Raw genomic sequence first — 20,085 nt, forward strand, 5'->3', positions numbered from 1 at the left:
GCTGAGGAAGTACCACATCAGCTGAGTCTTGAACAGCAAGAAAAAGCCACCTATGCAGATGTACCAGGAGAAAGCACCTGGCAGAGTGAACAGCTCGGACCTCATTTCTTCATAAAGCCTTTCTGAGAGGAAAACCCGCTTCCACCGGCCCAACTTGGTCAGGCCCCACTTTCACGCTACACTTATCTTTTATAGTACTTCCACTGTTTGTAATTGCTATTTGATAAATGCCTTTTTCCTCTATCAATGTATAACATCCTTCAAGGCCAGAACTACACTTGTTTGCTTAAGAAATACCTAATGCTTGTTAAATGAATGAATGAGTGAATGAATATGCTGAGAAAAACTTCCCAAATACAGAGAAGGCGTCTATGTAAGTTCATAACTGAATATCAAGTGAAGAGATTTGGAAGCATGCTAAATTCAAAGATCTTGGGCACTGAGATGCACCAGCATGAAAGACACAGACCAGACTTTTAGAATTATACCAGTATGTACTGAGCTTCACACAGTAGTTACAAAACATCTTAATATTCCTTTCTCCATTCTGAATCACCAAAATCTACTCTTCTCCCCATATTCCTTTCTCAGTGAATTTTATCTCCATTTTAAGCCAGAAATATGAGCATTCACCTCTTCAAATTCAATAATGTATGTCTATTGGTTGTACATACTAAATATCTTCTAAGCCCATTCTCTCCACTCCATCTCCCTCATCATTTGTTGCCTGTGGTGTTCTAAATTATTTACTTACTAGAGGCCCAGTGCACAAATGTCATGCACTTGGGGGCGGGGGAATTCCTCAGCCTGGCCTGCTCCCTCTTTCAGTCCAGGGGATGTCTGCCTGCTGGGTTAGGCCTGCTCCCCAATGCTGCTGCGGAGGCGGAAGAGGGTCCTGCCACTGCTGCTGCGCTCAGCAGCCGTGAGCCCAGCTTCTGGCTGAGCAGTGCTCCCCCTATGGGAGAGTACTGACCACCAGGGGGCAGCTCCTGTGTTGAGTGTCTGACCCCTGGTGGTGAGTGTACATCATAGCGACCCGTCATTCAGCCATTAGGTCGATTTGCATATTAGGGTTTATTATATAGGATTTTTAGCCTCCCTTCCAATCTGCCCTTCACAATGCCTCAGGGATAGGGGATGGGAGGGAGGGGAGAAGTATCCCAAACATTAAGTTATTTTCAAGTTAAAAAATCTTCAGTCCAGTTGGCACAGTAAGTTCATGCTTCAAATTACCCTCTGCTCTTCTCCAAAAATCACAGCAATAATAGACATCATCAGTCTCAAAAACAAGATAAAAACCTCCATGATCCAGAAATATGAGAGAAATGAAATGGCAGTGAGCAGGGCTGAAGCCACAGGCTCTTGGGCTCTTGATCTGACACCAGGAGTTCAGCTCCTCAGGTGCCAGGGAATCAGCACTGTCTCACTCTTTGATGTTAGGGGTTTATCCATGTTTGTGAGAGAAGTCTTAGAAGAAAGGGGAAAAAAAATTCCCCAATAGCTTCCTGGGCTATAATTTATTTTTAGTTGTGGGTTTAGAAGCAAGAGGACACACATGCAGCCTTAAGGCTTGAAACTAAACTAAGCCACCTGCTGGCTCAGTGACTGGCTCAGTGACACACACCCTAGTATTATCTCAAGCAGGAGCCCTGAGCTACCTTTATAAGGGCTATACTGAAGGCTCAAAGGAAGCTGGGTGGCAGGAACTAAAAAACTAACATAAAGGGAAAAGTGAACAGGAGTGGTTGGGGAATAACATCTCACTCAAAATAAGCTGAAAACTAAAATTCCAAGATAGATTTTTTTAAAAATATGTTAATAGCCAATAAAAGAACAATCACAACAAATTCACTCCAAATGAAATCAGTATTCTACAGAACTCTATGGGATTTTCTATAAATCAATAATCTATATTGTTATAGGATTTAAACAAAGATTTTGTTATTTTGTTGTTAATCCTCACCCGAGGCTATTTTTTTTTCCCCATTGATATTTAGAGAGTGGAGGAGGGGTGAGAGGGAAAACATTGATGTGAGAGAGACAGAAAGTAGATTAGAAGTGAGCAGGTGACGTATGCTTAATAGTGGAGATGGTTATGCAACATTGAGAATGTAATTAATGTCTGAATTGTACATTTAAAATGGCAAGTTTCATGTTATATATATTTTGAGCTTTAAAAATAACATACCAAAGCCATGGAATTGTACACTTTAAATGGGTGAATTATATTATACTGTATATGACGTATCTCAATAACGCTGCTTTTAAAAAAGTTACGAAAAGCCCTGGCCAGTGTTGTTCAGTGGTCAGAGCATCAGGTTTGATTCCCAGTCAACAACATGTACCTGGGTTGTAGGTTCAATCCCCAACCCCAACTGGGCACATGAGAGAGGCAACCAATCAATGTGTCTCCCTCACATCGATATTTAATTGAGTTTTAAAGGACTTCTCTCTCTCTTTCTCTGTCTCTATCTCTCTCTCCTTCTCTCCTCCCTCCCTTCCTCCCTTCCATTCTCTCTAAAAATCAATGGAAAAATACTGAGTAAGGATTAACAACAACAAAAAAGTGGAGGACAAAAAGAGAAATTAGGTCTCTCAAGCTATGAAAAGACATGGAAGAATCTTAAATGCATATTGCTACATGAAAGAAACCAGTCTGAAAAAGCTACATGCCATTTGATTCCAACTATGGAGACAGTAAAAAGATCAGTTGTTGGTTGTCAAGGGTTCAAGAGGGTGAGGCAGGGGAGAATGAATAGGTGGAGAACAGGGCACTTATAAGGTAGTAACTACTGAGTAAACTATCCTATATGATAACAGAACGGTAGATACATATGATAACAGTGACTGGCTCAGTGACACACACCCTAGTATTATGCATGCATTTTCAAAACCCGTAGTACAGAGTGAATCGTAATGTAAACTAAGGACCTTAGTTAATAATAATCCTATATAATAAAAGGCTAATATGCAAATCGCTGAAAGGTGGGACGACCAGTTGCTATGACACGCGGCAGACGTTCAATGCAGGAGCTGCCCCCTGGTGGTTAGTGTGCTCCCACAGGCGGAGCACTGCTCAGCCAGAAGCAGGGTTCATGGCTGGCAAAGCACAGCAGCGGTGGCGGGAGCCTCTTTTGCCACCACGGCAGCACTAAGGATGTCCGACTAACAGTGGGCCTAAGCCAGTGGTCAGCAAACTGCGGCTCGGCAAACCACGGCTCAGGAGCCACATGCAGCTCTTTGGTCCCTTGAGTGTGGCTCTTCCACAAAATACTGGCTCTTGCCCTAACCAGTTTGGCTCAGCGGATAGAGTGTTAGCCTGAGGACTCAAGGGTCCCGGCTCGATTCCGGTCAAGGGCATGTACCTTGGTTGCGAGCACATCACCAGTGGGGAGTGTGCAGGAGGCAGCTGATCGATGTTTCTCACTCATTGATGTTTCTAACTCTCTATCCCTCTCCCTTCCTCTCTGTAAAAATCAATAAATATCTTAAAAAAAAATACCGGCTCTTCCCCAAAATACTGGCTTTTGCTCTTGGGTCACAAAGTTTCAATCGCACTGTACATGCACACCCACATGTGCTATTTTGTGGAAGAGCCACACTCAAGGGGCCAAAGAGCCCCATGTGGCTTGCGAGCCACGGTTTGCCGACCACGGGCCTAAGCCATCAGTTGGACATCCCCTGAGGGTGCAGGCCAAGCTGAGGAACCCCTCCCCTGGGAGTGCATAAATTTCGTGCACCAGGCCTCTAGTACATCAATATTGATTCATCAATTGAAACAAATGTACCACACTAATGCAAGATGTTCAATAGGTGAAACCATGTGAGGGTAGGAAAGGGTATGCAAGATCTCTGTACTTTCTGCACAATTTTCTGTAAACTTATGGTAACATACACACTGCACTGAATTATATCCTTTTCTCATTATTCGTAAGATTATTCACTTTAAGTACAAATAATAATTTTACATTGGATGGGGAGAAAGTGCTGATTTTTTACCATTGTAGAAAATCAGGCACTACTGAATAATCTCAGTTCAGTATTCTATTTACCCTTTCCCTATTTCACCCCCTCCTCCACTGACAAAATTATTTTATGACCTAGATTTTATATTCATAAAACCACTTGAATATACTAGTCTTTGAAGATTCCATAGACTTTGGAAACATTTCCTTATATTTATGACTAAAGTCCAATCTAATTATAGTTATGAATTATAGTGACATTATTTTAGCCATTTGCCATACCTCCTGTTTTATTCACTTTGCTCATTTTCTATGAGGTATTATTTTATCATGAACCTAAGTGTTAGTTTTATACATCCTTTTTGGGGGAAAAAACCAAAATGCTGCCCTCTAAGGCTCTCAAGAGACAACACAAAGGATTAAACTGGAAACCACAACTGTCCCAGAGGAAAGGTAGCTAATACGTTTAAGAACAACTTTTCCCCAGCTCCTGTTTTAAAATGATCCCCTCCCAAGCTCCTACTCTTTATTAGCACACAGTATACACTTCTTTAACTGTTACCTTGGTCTTTTCCAGCTTCATCTATATGTTGAAAATCTTTTAGTATTTGAACTTTACAGAACCCCTCTCGGCAAAGCTGAATAACTTTCTTAGATCCATTCTTGATGAGATAATCCATTAGCATAAGGGATTTATACACATGGCGCCAGTTCTTCCCATGGTCGTTTAGTCTCTGCCATAGCATATTCATAATCTCTGAGAGAGAAATCGTGTTGAAAGTCAGGTCACTGATAGCTAACATCAGGGAACTAGAAGGACCCCAAGGATCATTAGAAGTTGCTTCCCTGACTTTTATTTCAGCTTCTGAGTAATTTTTCACAAAGTTTTTCACTTGCCTCCTGAATGCCATAGGTAAGACAAGTTTGAAGGTGAGATAGGAGAGGAGAGCAATGGCATAGGAGTGTATGTAACTGCTTTATAAAACCCTTGTCAGGTCATTGGTCCCTGTTTCTGCTGTTCCCAAATACAAATGATTAATCATCATCTTGACAAGGCATCAATTTCCTGCAAAGAAAAGCACACACAAAAATGTAAGTTAATGTCTATTGAACAAGTCAGTCTAAAAAATCTAACTTTAGTTTCTAAATCAGCCCCTCACTTACATCAGCCAGAATTGAGGGTATATATAAATGTTTCTACGGTCATTATGGGATAATCTCTCATAAGGGATTGGCCTACTTAATTTAGAGCAATATAACTGGTCTTTCTAGTCCTAATGGTTCCTGCAGAAAATATCATTCATCCTCTTTGGCCAGAAATAAAATTATTACAAAGCATTTCATGGACAGTGGACAACTTAGTGTAAGAAAATGGGACTTGGGCCCTTGCTGATTTGGCTCAGTGCATAGAGCATTGGCCCTGGACTGAAGGGTCTCAGGTTCAATTCCAGTCAAGAGCACATATCTCGGTTGCAGGCTCAATCCCAGGCCCTGGTTGGGGCACGAGCAGGAGGCAACCAATTGATGTATCTCTCTCACATCAATGTTTCTCTGTGTTTCTCCCCCTCCCTCCCACTCTCTCTAAAAAATCAATGGAAGAATACCTTTGAGTGAGATTAACCAAAAAAAGAAATAGAAAATGAAACTTGGGTTCTGACAGATCATGCGTAAGATTAGTTGTCATATATAAAAATATTAAGTTCTAAAAGTAATTAAGATGGTGAAAATTGAATCTTAAAGTCACCAAGTAACCCTATGGTCATATTCTTTTTAGAACTACAGGCCATTAGAATCAGATCTAAATGTGGTCTGCTTTCTTGTCAATCAAAAGGGGGAAGGAAGGGTCACCAACTATTAAGACAAATAGTTGCACCTCAGTGGACTCCACATCTGACTCATGGTACTAAAGCAATGTTTGGTCCTAGTAAGACCAGTACATTCAAGGAAAAGGTTAAATTACTTTCTTTACTCAACTTTAAAAAATAAAGTCTGAGGTTAGAACAGTATGATTCAAACAGTATAAGAATTTTCCTAAAATCTGAAGTGACAGGCATGTCTCTCTCAGATCTCAAAACAAGTACACAAAGAAAGTCCCATGTAGGTTGATAAAAACAACAACAACATTAAAACTTAAAAGGGGTATGCAGCCCCAAAACTTTAAATGATGCTGTGAATGATCAATTCTCAGGTTACATGAAACTCTTTCCTTTCTTCTTTTTGATTATTTTGTATTAAGGTGGGTTGATTAGTTTGCAATTTCCGTAGTGATCACCACTGATGACCACCAAAATAGTACACACCAAATTGATTTCAAGCCCTGTGAGCATCTAGACTCAATGAAGCCTCCACAATCTATAATTAGATTTTCCTAGAGAAAGTGTATACATACAAAAGAAAATGGTTAAAATCCATAACAAATGTGTTTGTTATTTTAATTTTGTTTTGTTTCTCTTCCTTGACCTTCTCAACTCCCAGTTCAGGCTTTATTAATTCCTGTGTGTGTACTTATGGAAGATATAAATTTTCAGAAGCATCCTAAATGAATTATTATGTCCTTTTTTTAAAAGTAAGAGATAATCTTTTTTTTAATACAACACATCCTCAAATAAGCAAGATAGAAAATGCATCAGTTTAATTAAGATTTCTCAGAAAGAGACTATCATCAAACCAGGAAGAAAAAAAGAAGTTGTGTGCTTTTTAATTTTTCTGATTTTTCCTCATTTTCACTTCAAATACAAGCATTTTTATCTGACTCACTACTGCAGCAAAAACCCAGTTTATAAGTTATTAAAATTTTCAATCCTGAGAGTTTTCTTTTTCTATTGTCCTTTTTTCCCCTCTACCAAGCTCCCTAAATGTAGAGATGCACTGTGACATTGGCTTAGAGCAACAAATATTGATCTGTTTCCTCACAATGCTATTAAAAAAAACAACACCCTGTTAGAATCATACCCTTCTGTAATTGAACAATAGTCATTAAAAAACCATTTTTTTCTTTTTGGAGAGCTATCTATATTTTGTGGGACAAAACCCTAATTTTTAGGCTTTCCTATTTTCTCTAACCTGCATTTTTAAATTAAAAAAATGTTTTCTTCAATAAATTTTCTGCCCCAGAAAACTACCTAAATAATAGCCTTCAATACAGATAGTAGTTTAAAATGGATGTTGTTGGCATCATACCAAAATTAAATACATTTCCAACCATTAGAAAAACCAAAAAGAAAAATATCTGGATACATGAATTAGTATCATTTATTAACATAGGGTACTTTGTAACAAGATAAAGAATATATAAGACATGATCCTACTCTTGATGTGTTCACCCTAAGAAGTTCAATTAGCTGTAGCTGTAAATTATATGTTGGTTTATTATGTGTTTTAGACACCTGACTACATGCAAACACTCAATTTACTCAAATCATCAAACACTTGATATTATTATCACAATGATGAGACAAAATTAGTGCCCCCAAAAGGTAAATTTTCATACCAAATCTATGTCACCTCCTTTGAGAGGCTTTCACTGACCTTGCTAACTACTTAAGTCTTCCCATCAAACTCTTTTTAGCACCTGGTATATTTCCTTTATGGACTTATCATGATCTGTACATATGTATTTGTCATTTGCTCTTTGGCTTTCTCCACCACCAGACTGGCCCTTGGGAGCAGGGACCTTGTCCATCTTATTTACCAGTGTAATCCTATTGACTAACATGTACCTAGCACACATAGTAGGTACTCAAGAAACAGGTGTTGGGTGAGTGGCCAAATGGTTGAATGATTCTGCTTTGGGATAAACCAGCATTGATTCTATATCTTTAGATTATAAACATGACATTTTAAAAATATAACCCAGCTCTTGTAATTGTCCAGTAAAACTCTAGAGTATTGAGCAACTGTTCTCAAATCAATAAATATTTAATACCTACCACTTACACAGCTTTGTGGGAGATATCTATCCTATATAATAAAAGGCTAATATGCAAATAGACTGAACGGTGGAACAATCGGAACAACCAACCAGTCACTATGATGTGCACTGACCACCATGGTCCATGTGCAGAACATGGCAGGTGTCGGCCGCAGTGGGCTGGTGGAGCAGGTGAGCGGGGGTGCCAAACCAAGGCAGGGAGCCAATAACTGTCATCAGGACAAGCCCCTAGTAGTTACTGAAAATTCTTTGCTCCCACGCGCCATAGTCCTGCCCAATGCTCGCACCTGCTGCCGGCGTTGGCCCCACTCACACCTGCTACTGGCGCCGGAGCCGCCGCTCGTACCCACTGCTAGTGCTGGCCCCGCTCACACCCACAGTCAGTGCCAGAGCAGCTGTTGGCACCCCCCGCTTGGCGCCATCAGCGGATTCAAGTGGCGGCTGCCAGCCCTAATTGCCCCTGAGGGCTTTTCCACTTCCCCCTGCTCCTGGGGAGTGATCAGGGCAGCAGCTGCAGCTCACACCCACTGCTGGCACTGACCCCAATCACTCAGCACCATCAGCGGGTGTGAACGGGGCCGTCAACATCAGTGCATGGGAACAGTGGTGGCAGGGGCAGGGCTGCCAGCAGACAGGGGACCTGGGGCCGCAGTGAGAGGAGCTGGGTGGGGGCATGGAGGATGGGCTGAGACCCACCACAGTTCCTTTCAAGGTGCACAAATTTGTGCACTGGGCCCCTAGAGTGTGTGTGTGTGTGTGTGTGTGTGTGTGTGTGTGTGTGTGTATAGCTTAATATGCTAATTGTCCCTCCAACCATTTGACTGGTCGACCAGTTGCTATGTTGTGCACTGACCACCAGGGGGCAGAGGCTTCAACTGGTAGGTTAGCTTGCTGCTGGGGTCAGGCCAATTGGGACTGGGTGAGACTGGCCGGACACGCCCTAGAGCCCTCCACCATCCCTCCCCAGCCCCGATTGTGATCCGGCCCTGATCATGAACCGGTGGGGTCCCTCGGGATGACCTGTGCCCCATTCACAATCCAGGACCCCTTGGGGGATGTCAGAGAGCTGGTTTTGGCCCGACCCCCGCAGGCCAGGCCAAGGGACCCCACTGGTGCACAAATCCGTGCACTGGGCCTCTAGTAAGAAATATAAAACACAATCCCTACATTAAAAACATATCATTAAGAATCTATTCCCATTAAATAACTTCAAAATTAACAAATGAAGTAGAAGAGGTCTCTTTTCTTTTTAGGTTTATCCACTTCCACAATGCTTTGCCAAAAGCTGTTTCCTCCCACAACTTTGCCTGGATCAATACATTTAATTTATCAAGTGACATTTCTTATCCAAATCCATTGAGGCCAGATGAGTTGTAGAATTCGAACTCAATTTTTAATTTTAATTTTTTACTTTTGAAGGGTAATGCCATGCCTGCACTACATATCTGTACATATGTATTTGTCATGATACCCACAGTAGGGTGTGGGGCCACTACGAACAGTCAAACATTACCACGACTGCAAACAAAACCTATAAATACATGGAATAAATGAAGACAAATGGCTCGTTTCAGTTCAGGTCTTGGCACCAAATAAGTTAGGGGGGAAATTGGTTTTCAAAACGTGTTGGGTATTAAAATTGAGGCTAAAGGACTGAGTTGCTGAAACGCCTTTTTCCAAAGACAGAATACCATAACAAGAACCACATCAAAGAGGCGGGGTGCCAAGAAGCATCTCTAGAAACATGGATTTAGGGCAGCGCGATCATCAGCAGAAAACAGCTCTTGTGTGTGTTTGTATAGGTTCTGCCTGTAGACATGAGTTCAGCTCAGGAGGAAATAAGGTCTGACCAAGACGGTTCCTATAAAATGATTATAAGAGAACACCGTGACATTAGATGTACCTGTCCCGATGGAAAGAACGTTGTCGGATCCCCTCCCGGGTGTTCATTAACGAACTCTATTCGTTTTCCGGCGTTTACCATGTGACGGGCTCCATTCTAGGAACTGGAGCAGATCCGGCGCACAAGCCACCACCACCGCCCTCCGGAGTCACCGGCTACGCTTTGCTGCGAGCTCACGTGCACCTGTCTCATCTCATTAGTTTAACAAGGATCCCAAAGGCAGGATGGGAGGCCCTGCTCTGCCACCTCCTCTCTGGGCCTCAGGTCCCCCGCCGCCGCCGCCAAAGGACTCATCACAGGCAGGACGGTTAAGGGAAGAAAGGAGATGCTGGGAAGGGTGTTGGCTGATAGGGAATCGACTTCCAGCGACTGCCCTCTGAGAGCTCTCAATGGACTTTGGACGGGGAGGCTGGGCGCGGAGAAGCTTCTAGAAAGCGGGAGTGATGGGATGGCGTCACAAGGCAGGGACCTTCCCTCACGCAGACTGTGCGGATCTCGGCCCCCTTTCACCGGTACTCGGACGGCACCAGCAGGACAGGAGCTAAGCGGCCCCTCCACGCCAACCTCCGACCTCCGACCTCCGTTACCGCCCCCTCCTCCAAAGGGACTCTACCTGAGCAGAAAGTCCAGCTCTCCTGTCGGGACCTTTTCCCACTCAAATTCAAGGCCGCGGCTCCCCAGACCTACCCGCCGCCTCCAACCAGGCCCAAGTGCCTTTGCCCCGTCCCACTTCCGCTTTCCCACTTCCGGCCCTCACTTCCGGATCCTCACTTCCGGTCGCTCGCTCGCTTGCCTTCTCTCCTCGGTCTGGTGCGTGCGACTCCCAGGACCTCGAGCGCGAGGGGTGCGCGGGGTTACACCCAGCTTGCGGGGATCCGGTGGGACGCAGGTAAATGTCTTCATTGGACAGTCTGTTGAATGTGGTGCGGCCCTACGTCTCCTTTCAAAGACTACATGTTACAGTTTTGTGTTGGTGTAATGTGAACTGACGAGAAGCGCCATCCGCAGCCGATGTCCACCTCAAAGGACAGAGCATGTAAAAAAGTCGTGTCTAGAGATGGGAAGAGCAGTGTGCGTGATGGGCAGTGACGGAGAGCCCCCAGTGATGACCCGCGGTAGGCCCTGGAAGCTTCCCCTGGTCTCTAGTGAACACCCACTAGGTGCCGGGCACCCCACCAAGCAGTAAGCATGATCCAGTGCCCCGGGGGGTGCAGGCTGGAGGAAGTGGAGTGACAGCCACCGTCACTGAAGACTGTGACGAGACGTGTATGGCGGCGTCATAAGAGAGGAGCAGGCATCTAATGATGCCAGGGTGTGTTTCAGGGCAGGTTTCACCGAAGCGTTTACATTGGATTTGAACCTTAAGAAATGACAGGGAGGTCATTGAATAAGCAAAGTAGAGGAGGCCGTTGGAGGCTAAGGACCCCTCGTGTGTAAAAGCCTGAACGCTGAGCGGGCTTACTGCCTTGGGAAACCTGCCAATACTGTAGTTACTATGGCTGTGGCACCGGCTGTTAGCAGAACAGCGGCGGGAGATGACGTGGCCAGAGGAAAACCAGGTCATGAGGGACCTTGTCCATGCTGCTAGGTGGTTTTATCCAGTAGGCATCGGAAATATAAGCAAACCTATGTTTGAAAGCTCGCTGGTGGCGGAGTGGGATACGTCAGCATTCTCCGAGGATGGAGGGAAAGGACTCAGAGAATAGGAAAATGCTTAGTAGATGCAGGCAACATTTGTTTTTCGTTCCTACTACTTCCATTATAATTATAACAGCCCACCTTGTTTCTGCTGACAGATAGTTAGGTACGTATCATCTAAAATGTAGGAAATACGAAAGAAGTTGGTCTGCTTGAAATATTACTTAGCCGGCTGTAATATGGAGGAGTGGGGTAGCAGCAGAGCGAAATAGAAAAGGTGGCCAGGAAAGAGATTGTCCAGGACCATGAATGTCATGCTAAAGGGCTAGTCTATAAAGTAAGGGGAGAGGAGGAGGACAAACACAAGTCTTTTATATATGGAGTTATAGTTTATGAAGATTTTTTTCCTAAGCATATCTTATGTAAATTTCAAAGGAACTCTGAAAAGTAGGCATTAATTATCCCATTTTACATATTGAGGCAGTGAGCTTGGGGAACATGCATTCATTCTGCATGATTGAGCACCTGCTGTGTGCCAGGCACTCTGCTGAGCCACGGAATACAAGGAAATTATAGTCTAATATCTCCTAGAGGAGGCAGGAATAAATTAGCAATTATAATAGGTTGCTGATATATAAAAGGGCAAGGATAAAGTGATATGGGAGCAAAAAAGGGATTTGTCTGAATCTACAAAGTTAGGGAAGGCTTCCTGGAGTAGGTGAACTTGAGCTGAGTTTGCAGGAACAAATAGGTTACATCATGGCCCACAGTTATTCAAGTAGCATTCAGCTAGCAAGTGATTTAGCTGGAACTTGAACGCACATGTGCTGTGTCCAGTTCTGTGCCCTTTCCCCTACCCTAAGGATTAATCTTTGGTCCTTGATGTTGAGCTCTGTTGATACTCTCCATCACAAGTCTCCCTGTTGTATTTTGAGAAGGGCATTTTAAACCCATTCATTTTCTCCTTTTAGACTGAATCTCTGGATAAATTTAAAAGGGAGTGGATCAGGCTCTGCATAAGTGTAGTGCTACCTACCGAGTGGAATTAACTCCGTTAAAGTGCCATTATGTAAGAGGTCCTTTTTATCTGCTTTCCTCCATTTGGGGGCACCATAATTTAGTTGCAATACTGTAGTATTCGCCAAACACAGACGTCGTTTTACAATAATAACTTGGTGTGTTCCTCCCCACCCCCGAAACTCAGAGTTTTATAGAAGTCAGCAAGGTTTTCTTCTCTTGATTTCTAGGGCATCGCTGCTCCTTCTCATCTCTTTGGCTGGTTTCTTTTCGTTTCTCTGACCTCTCAACTTTGGAGCAGCCTGTTCTCTGTATTTATTCTTTAGGCGGCTTTATCCAGTCTCACAGTTTTTAACACCCTTCTCTTTCAGCGACTCTCAAATGTTTCATTATCAGCTCTAACCTCTCCTGACCAGCCCCCCTACTGGTATTTCTCATAGACATCTCAAATTTAGTATGTCCCGAACCAAATTCCTGACTTTCCAAACCTGCTCCCCGATCTCAGTAAGTGACACATCCTTGCTTCTGGTTTCTCAGACCATGACCTTGGAGTCATCATTGACTCGTCTCTTTGTCACACCGCGCATCATATTCATCAGCTCATCTTTCATACTAAATCTGGGTAATATGTGGTCCGTAGTTAATAAATGTTATATCAGTGACACATTCTAATACACAATAAAATAATAATATCTGTGTTTCCAGACTTTATGGTCACCCTGTATATTCAGAATTCAGTTACTTCCACAACCTTCACTTCCCACAAGCTGTCTTAGGTTGCCATCATCTCAAAGTGTGTATATATATTTTTGGGACACCTATATTTACTGAGCATCTGCCTACTATGACCAAGGTACTCTGCTGATTCTACACCAGATTCTTCTTTTCTATTTCAATTTTTAAAAAAGAAAATCATTACCAAATAAAAGTTTTAAGGGGTAAATCTTGAGCAAGGTTTAGGCATAAAGGGGCAAAGAGATAGAAAAGGATACCATTTCACAGTATAGGATAAGTTTCCATTTTAGAACCCCAAATTGAGTCTTATGTAATACCTTTCTTCTTAGTCTTCAAGGGATTGATGTTAGGAATATCCTGTGAGCCAACAGTTTCCTCTTTGTCGTGGGTCCAGTTCCCCAACTCTGAATGAAATAGAAACGTGTCTAATTTTGTGCAAAAGATGCAGCGTTGCAATCCATTTTCCAACAAGAGAAAAGAGAGGGAAAGAGGCCTTCACAAGTTGTACTTGTTATGGGAGGGAGGAACTTAGAGAGGCGGATGAGTTATAAATTTGAAGATAAGAACTAAGAAAGTTGAGGTGACTGTTGGGTCCAGCCCATCAGGTCCAGGGGTTCCCATAGGTGTGGACGGAGTCGGCGAAGAAGGAATGACACAGAGGCAGCATTCAGGTGATCATCATATCCAGGTTCCTCTAGCCAGGATCTCCAGCCAAGTTCTGTAGCCATGTTCTCTCACTAGGTTCTCCAGCCAGGTTCTGTCTTTTATTGTCTTGTTACATCTGTATTTATACCAGTTGATTTTAATCCTATCAATTTCTATTCCAAAGGTTAGGGCGTTTCTTATCTCCATTCCAGGGAGTAAAGATTATGTAGCTTAAGCATGATTGTTCATAGTTAAAGTGATTAACTACCCGCCTGGCACTTAGTTAAGGGGTTTTATTCCCTCCCTGACTTCAGGGAAAAATCCCTACCTGAGGAAGCAGCCTTTCTCAGAGAGGTGACCTTGGTTAAAACACATAGCGCCAAGAAGGGGAGCAAACATATTAAGAACAGTATGCCATATACGCCAGGTCCCTTGAAAAATATGCTGTGCAGATGTTTCTTCCCTGCAGTTACTGTGTCAAGCAGCAAGGATGGACCGGCTTCCAGCAGGTGACAAAAATCTTAAGGCAGTAAAAAAAAAATCTTAAAATTTCAGAAATCCTTTAGTCCAACCAACTCAAGAGAAAGTGACTCCCAGAAGTTGAAGCAGCCAGTCCCAGTTCATGCCCTGGCTGTGGTAGAACATGTTGGAACGCATCCTGGCTCAGCTTTTCTCTTTTTTGTTTGTTTGTTAAGGGTAACATTACGGGCTAAGTGCACTGAGAACGCATTTTCCCTGGGATTTTAATATTGTGAGTGAACCAGAGTGGTATTAAGTAAGTGCCCTAAGAATTCTTAGTGTTTCTATGGATGCTTGGCTATACTAAGAGAAAATGAGCGTTTTCCTTAAGACCAGCAGCAGCTTGCCAATAGATCATCTCCGGGATTAGAAATTTTCTTATGTGAGCATAATGGTTCAGGGGGAAATTTGTTAAAACTGAAACCAAGCATAAAGAAGCAAAGTGTTTCAGTGCACCTCCTGCATTTTAGTTCAACTCTGGCAGCAAGAAAACAAAACCACATAATCGAAGGCTCACACCCAACTCTCTGAAGCCCCATGTCTGCTAGTTCCTGTGTGGTTTGCCTGCACACTGCAGGACTGACTGGGGGTAGTTTGGAGGAGGGAGTAAGAAGTAGGGAGGAGGAGGAACTTTAATGTTTCTGTGAGCGTGTACCCTCTTTTTAGTGTGGGAGCTGGAAGACAGCGCAAGGTGTATCTGTACTCTGAAATGCAGTAATTTGTATGTGAATGCATCTTCCTTCTTGCAGGAGAGGATTCTAACTCAGTGTCAAAGCCAAGATACAGACTCAGCCGCTTCTCTTCTAAAAGGTATGTCATTATACAACGTCGGTCCACATTCTCTAGACATCTTGAACAGTTTTATAATTTGCAGAATGCTCTCTATGAGTCAGTTCTAATTAAAATGAACCCCATGGGCTCTCCAAATATTGCTTTTAATACTTTGGTCCATCAGCTAAGGTCTCTAAATCTTTTGCTGTGGCAATGGCTGTGGTGATAGGATTTGACTTCTATCTGGCAAGTGAACTAGAAGAAGACCTGTTCCTTACCCAGCGCATTACAGAAAAATACCTCCACTGACTGGCTTCTGAGCCAGATCAGAGAGAGACTTTAGGCCCTGGGATTACCAAGGTGAAATTTCACTTCACCATAGTCAGCATTTAATTCAGACTGGGGAGTGGAGGTGAGGGGCTGAGCAGCAATGAATGAACACTAGTACTCTGAGGTTGGGGTTTCTCTTATTGCTCTCATTTCTACTTCTGTTCGTATTTATGTTACCGTAACAAAGAACTCCAGTTTGGGTTTCTTTACGAAAAGAAAACGTTGTGTTGAAATAGATTTTGAGAAGACTTCTGTCTATCTTTGTCTCTTTATTAACTGTTAACGCTATATCCCTAAGACTGTCTGTAGTTCAGGCACCAAGTCTTAAGACATCTCCTCTATGCTTTTTGCCCCACCTGTTCCTGAATGTGAGGATTGAACACACCTGCCAAGGATTTTACTAACGTTAAAATATTGTACTGAAACACAATTTTGTGGGGGGAAAAATATTGTATTTATATACCCCAAATTAGGCCTTGTTAATTAAGGCCATGCTCTTAATTTGCACATTACTGAAAATAAACATCCCTAGATCAATTAAGAGAGGAAAAATTTAGGATCTAAAAATCCAATGGAAAGGATTACATGTTGCTTATGTTGTGTCATCTGAGAATGGGAAAGCTCAGGCTGAAGACTCTTTTCTATACAACTACATTTATTATAGATTGTTTAGCCCCTTAGTGGTCCCCTCTCCCCTTTTTTTCTTATTTTTGGTTTCAGAAAGAACATTTACTGTAAGTATATTCTGCTTTAACAAGCCAGTGTAAATTTTTATAAAACTTAATATTTATAAAATAATTTAAAGTGATTCTCTTTACAAAGGGATCCATTGTTAAATAAAGAAAACTATGTAAATAGCTAAGTGAATTTAAATTTCAAGTTTTAAAAATTCTGATTTGTACTCTTTTTGAGAATTATTTTGTGTTTTTTATTAAAGAGAGACAGCCCTATATCATTGAATAAAATTACCTTTTTAGATTGAACTGGGAGTGTCTCCCCTGTAGTAAACTGTAATCTTATTCTCCCTAAATTGTAATAGATTTTATCTTTTTAAAAAGACTTTACTGAAGCAGAGGGGAAGGAGGTGATCAATTTGTTCAATATGAAGAAATATCTCTATTGCTAATATAATATCCTTTTGAATTTCTTCCACATCTTAGACCCTGATGAAAATCCCTTTTATTTTTTTTTAATCTCAGTAGTTCTATGTCTACCTTATAGGGATATTATAAGAATAAATGAGTTAACATAGATATGAAGTGCCTTAGGAAAATGGCACTATGAAAATGCAAAATGATACCATTATTATTTTTTTAATCTTGATCATTTTCTTCCCACCTCTTATACAAAGTATATCTCACTACCTAAAGCCATCTCTTTGAGAACCATTGCCTTCTGGACGAGCTGAAAATGGCTCTAGTTTCCCCATATTTATTGATTCTCAGAGAATAACATCCACTGGTGTTGATGACTTGGAGGGTTCATGCCAAAACTTGAGCAAAACTTGCCTCTTTTCCTGAATCAGGAAAAGTCTACAATTGTTCAAAATGTGTCATTAAGTGTGAGTCCATCAGTATTTTCTAAACAAGTAATAGTAGTTGCTTCTGGATTAGTCGTAGGGACAGATTTTTCATTTTCGTGCCCTTGCAAAACAAACTCAAAACTTGGTCAAGAATCTTCATGACCTAAGCTATTTGAATCAAAGGATAGGGTCGAATGGCCCCCATTTTGTCCATCTCAAGTATTTGCCCAGCATATCTTGATCTGTAAAGAAACAACACAACCTCCTCTCCCTCTCCCTCTCAATCTACCTATCACTGTCTCCCTCCCTTCCTCCCTCCCTCTCTCCTTCCCTCCCTCTCTCTCTTCCTCTCTCCCTCCTCTCCTCTCCTCTCCCTCTCTCCCTGTCTCTCTCCACTTTGCAATCCTCAGAAAAGCGTACTACATACATAAATGAACATTGACAAACGTTTATTGGGCATTTACTATGTGTTAGGTACTGAATTCTCTTCAACAACTATTATTAAGTTTTCAATAAGCTTGAGCCAATAGGAATTTAGTAACTTTTTTTTAAAAAAATTCTTTTTAAATATTAACTCAGAGGCAAACACTTTAGGGAAATAAAACATAAAACTATTACTAAGTACATGAAAATAAAAGTCCTACATGTTCTCCAAAGATGTAAGGCATATATCTTATGAAGAAAGTGAAGAAAATGTTCAAAGTTAAAGTTGAAATATTGGTACAATTAACACCTCTATAAAACCTAGATTCAACAGTTGTGAATTTATTGCTATATTGGTTACATTTGTATGTGATTTCTTTCTGAACTACTTGTAAGTTATAGGCAGAATGACATTTCATCTCTAAATAATTCAGTACATCTAAGAATAAGAACATTTGCCTGTATTACTACAATGCCATCATTATACCTAAGAAAATGAACAGTAATTCCTTAATATTATCTAATATCTAGGCCATATCTAACTTTCACCATTCGTCCTTGAAATTTCTTCCATACCTAACAAAAAACAAAACAAAACTAGATCTGATTGTTAAAAAGGAAAGCACATTTTTGCCTTGGTGTTTTATGTCTTTTTATTTGACATTGAATTTTTTAAAAGGTTAGGCCATTTATCTTGTGGAATGTTCCACATTCTGGATTTGTTGTTGCCTCCTGATATCATTTCATTTCTTCCTTTACCCCGTGTATTTCCTGTAAGCTCAAAGTTAGACCTAAAGCATTTATTATATTTCGAGGGAGCGTTTGTTACAAGGTGCTCTATATTGCATCTCACCAGAAGGCACCGAATGTCAGGTTGTCCCTCTATTTGTGATGCTCAGTTTGATCGTGGTTCAAGGTAGCGACCTCACTCCAGGGATCTCTGTCGCAAAGCTACTTTTTCTCCTTTGCAATTGAGAAGTAACCTGAGCAGGTGACACTTTGGCACATGGTAATATCCTATGTCCCAACAAACTCCACCAATGACTTCAGGCAATAATCCTTGCCTAAATCAACTAATCCTGTAGGGGTCATGGACATCTTAGTACACTTTGAAGAAGGATTACACATACAAATTCATCATTATCAGCATCAATAGCAGATATTTATTTTTATAAGTATTTTTTACTTTTAAAAATTTTATTGTTTGATTTTAGAGAGAAAGAAAGGGAGGGAGAGAGATAGAAAGAGAAACATTGATTTGTTGTTCCACTTTGTGCATTCATTGGTTGGTTCTTGTATGTGCCTTGACCGGGGATCCGGCCTGCAACCTTGGCGTAGCAGAACGATGCTCCACCCAACCGAGCTACCCGGCCAGGGCAACAGGAGATATTTTATCGAGTGTATACGTTCAGGTAACAACAACAACAAGTAACATTTACTGAATGCTTGCTGTGGAGCCAGACAGTCTGGGTTTGAGGCCAATCCTTCAGTTACTAATTGGGCCAACTGGGACAAGTTACTCAGTCTTTCTGTGCCTTAGTTTCTTAAGCTATAAAATGAGAGTAATAATTGCACCTATCTTATCGTATCATTTTGAAGATGAAATAATTTATACATATAAAGTTCCTAAAACAATGTCTGTTATTTGCCTGGTCTGGCACTTAGCAAGTATTAACTTATTTGCTTCTCATAATGGCACAATGAAATAAGTGCTAATATTATCCTTTCACAAGTGAGAAAACTGAGGTACAGAGAAGTTAGGTAATTTGCACAAGGTCACTTAACTAGTATGTGGTAGAGTCCAGATTTGAACCCAGATGGTCTGATTCCAGAGCATTCTGTATGAAGACTGGCATCTGTCAGGGAGAACTGACACAAATGAAACTGAATGGAAATCAGTAACAGGACCCCTCACTCCCCCAAGCACCACCACCACCATCCAAGTTTTAAATTAAGTTATTGAAAATCTGGGAGTATTGCTACCAAAACATGTTTTTGGTTTTGTTCATCTGAATTAGAGCAATAGATGAGTTTACTTATTGTATTTATGTAGCTTAAGGCTCTGTATGAGGGACTTTAAACATAAAGGATAATACTAGGAACTGAAAAATGTAGAACGATGAAGGAATAGGAAGGAAAAACCTGAAAGGAATAATAGGAGAAGGGAGTTAGGAGACCTCAGAGCCTCAGGACACAAGATGATATTTTGACATATCATTTTCCACATTCCTGTGCTGTATAAGATGTTGCTGCTAAAACACAAGAGTGTAGCCATTGTCAGATTTATAAAAGACCACACTGGATTTCTTCTTGGGACAAAGATGAGTCTTGTTAGAAGGTGACTTCCCTAATTGGTTATCTCAAGCTCTCAGACATCCGTAAATCAGTCTGGCTTCTGAAGCAACTACACAGAAAAGGCCTTACAAGCTGCGGATCAGTCCCTACCCCTTCATTAACATTACAAAAGGGTTCCAGTGCTGTCTTATTTGCTCCTTTGATTGCCATTACAGAAAACTCTCAAGTGAAATTTTCTAAAGAGAACTAAAAATAAATGAGAAAAAAATCCAACATTAATAATGTTTTCATGCATTTCTAACACAGTCATTGCTAAATTGTTTCCGCCTTTTTTATGTTTTTTAATGAAAAGCACTCTAATTGATCAATTGGTCACGAATAATACTTTTCC

General features: G+C 41.4%; 2 protein-coding genes across 2 annotated transcripts in view; one reads left to right on the forward strand and one right to left on the reverse strand.

Moving 5' to 3' along the window:
• ENTHD1 (ENTH domain containing 1) overlaps positions 1 to 4,876 on the reverse strand; it is an 82,452-nt gene extending 77,576 nt beyond the window's left edge. The window contains exon 1 of the mRNA XM_036301863.1: positions 4,528 to 4,876. Within this exon, the coding sequence (XP_036157756.1) occupies positions 4,528 to 4,876 (349 nt within the window). The remainder of the gene's footprint in view (positions 1 to 4,527) is intronic.
• A 10,105-nt stretch (positions 4,877 to 14,981) lies between these two features.
• GRAP2 (GRB2 related adaptor protein 2) overlaps positions 14,982 to 20,085 on the forward strand; it is a 71,960-nt gene continuing 66,856 nt past the window's right edge. The window contains exon 1 of the mRNA XM_036300577.1: positions 14,982 to 15,163. The gene's annotated coding sequence lies outside the window, so the exon portion shown is untranslated. The remainder of the gene's footprint in view (positions 15,164 to 20,085) is intronic.

This window comes from Myotis myotis, unplaced genomic scaffold (assembly GCF_014108235.1).
Source record: "Myotis myotis isolate mMyoMyo1 unplaced genomic scaffold, mMyoMyo1.p scaffold_m19_p_3, whole genome shotgun sequence".
Classification (NCBI taxonomy): domain Eukaryota; kingdom Metazoa; phylum Chordata; class Mammalia; order Chiroptera; family Vespertilionidae; genus Myotis; species Myotis myotis.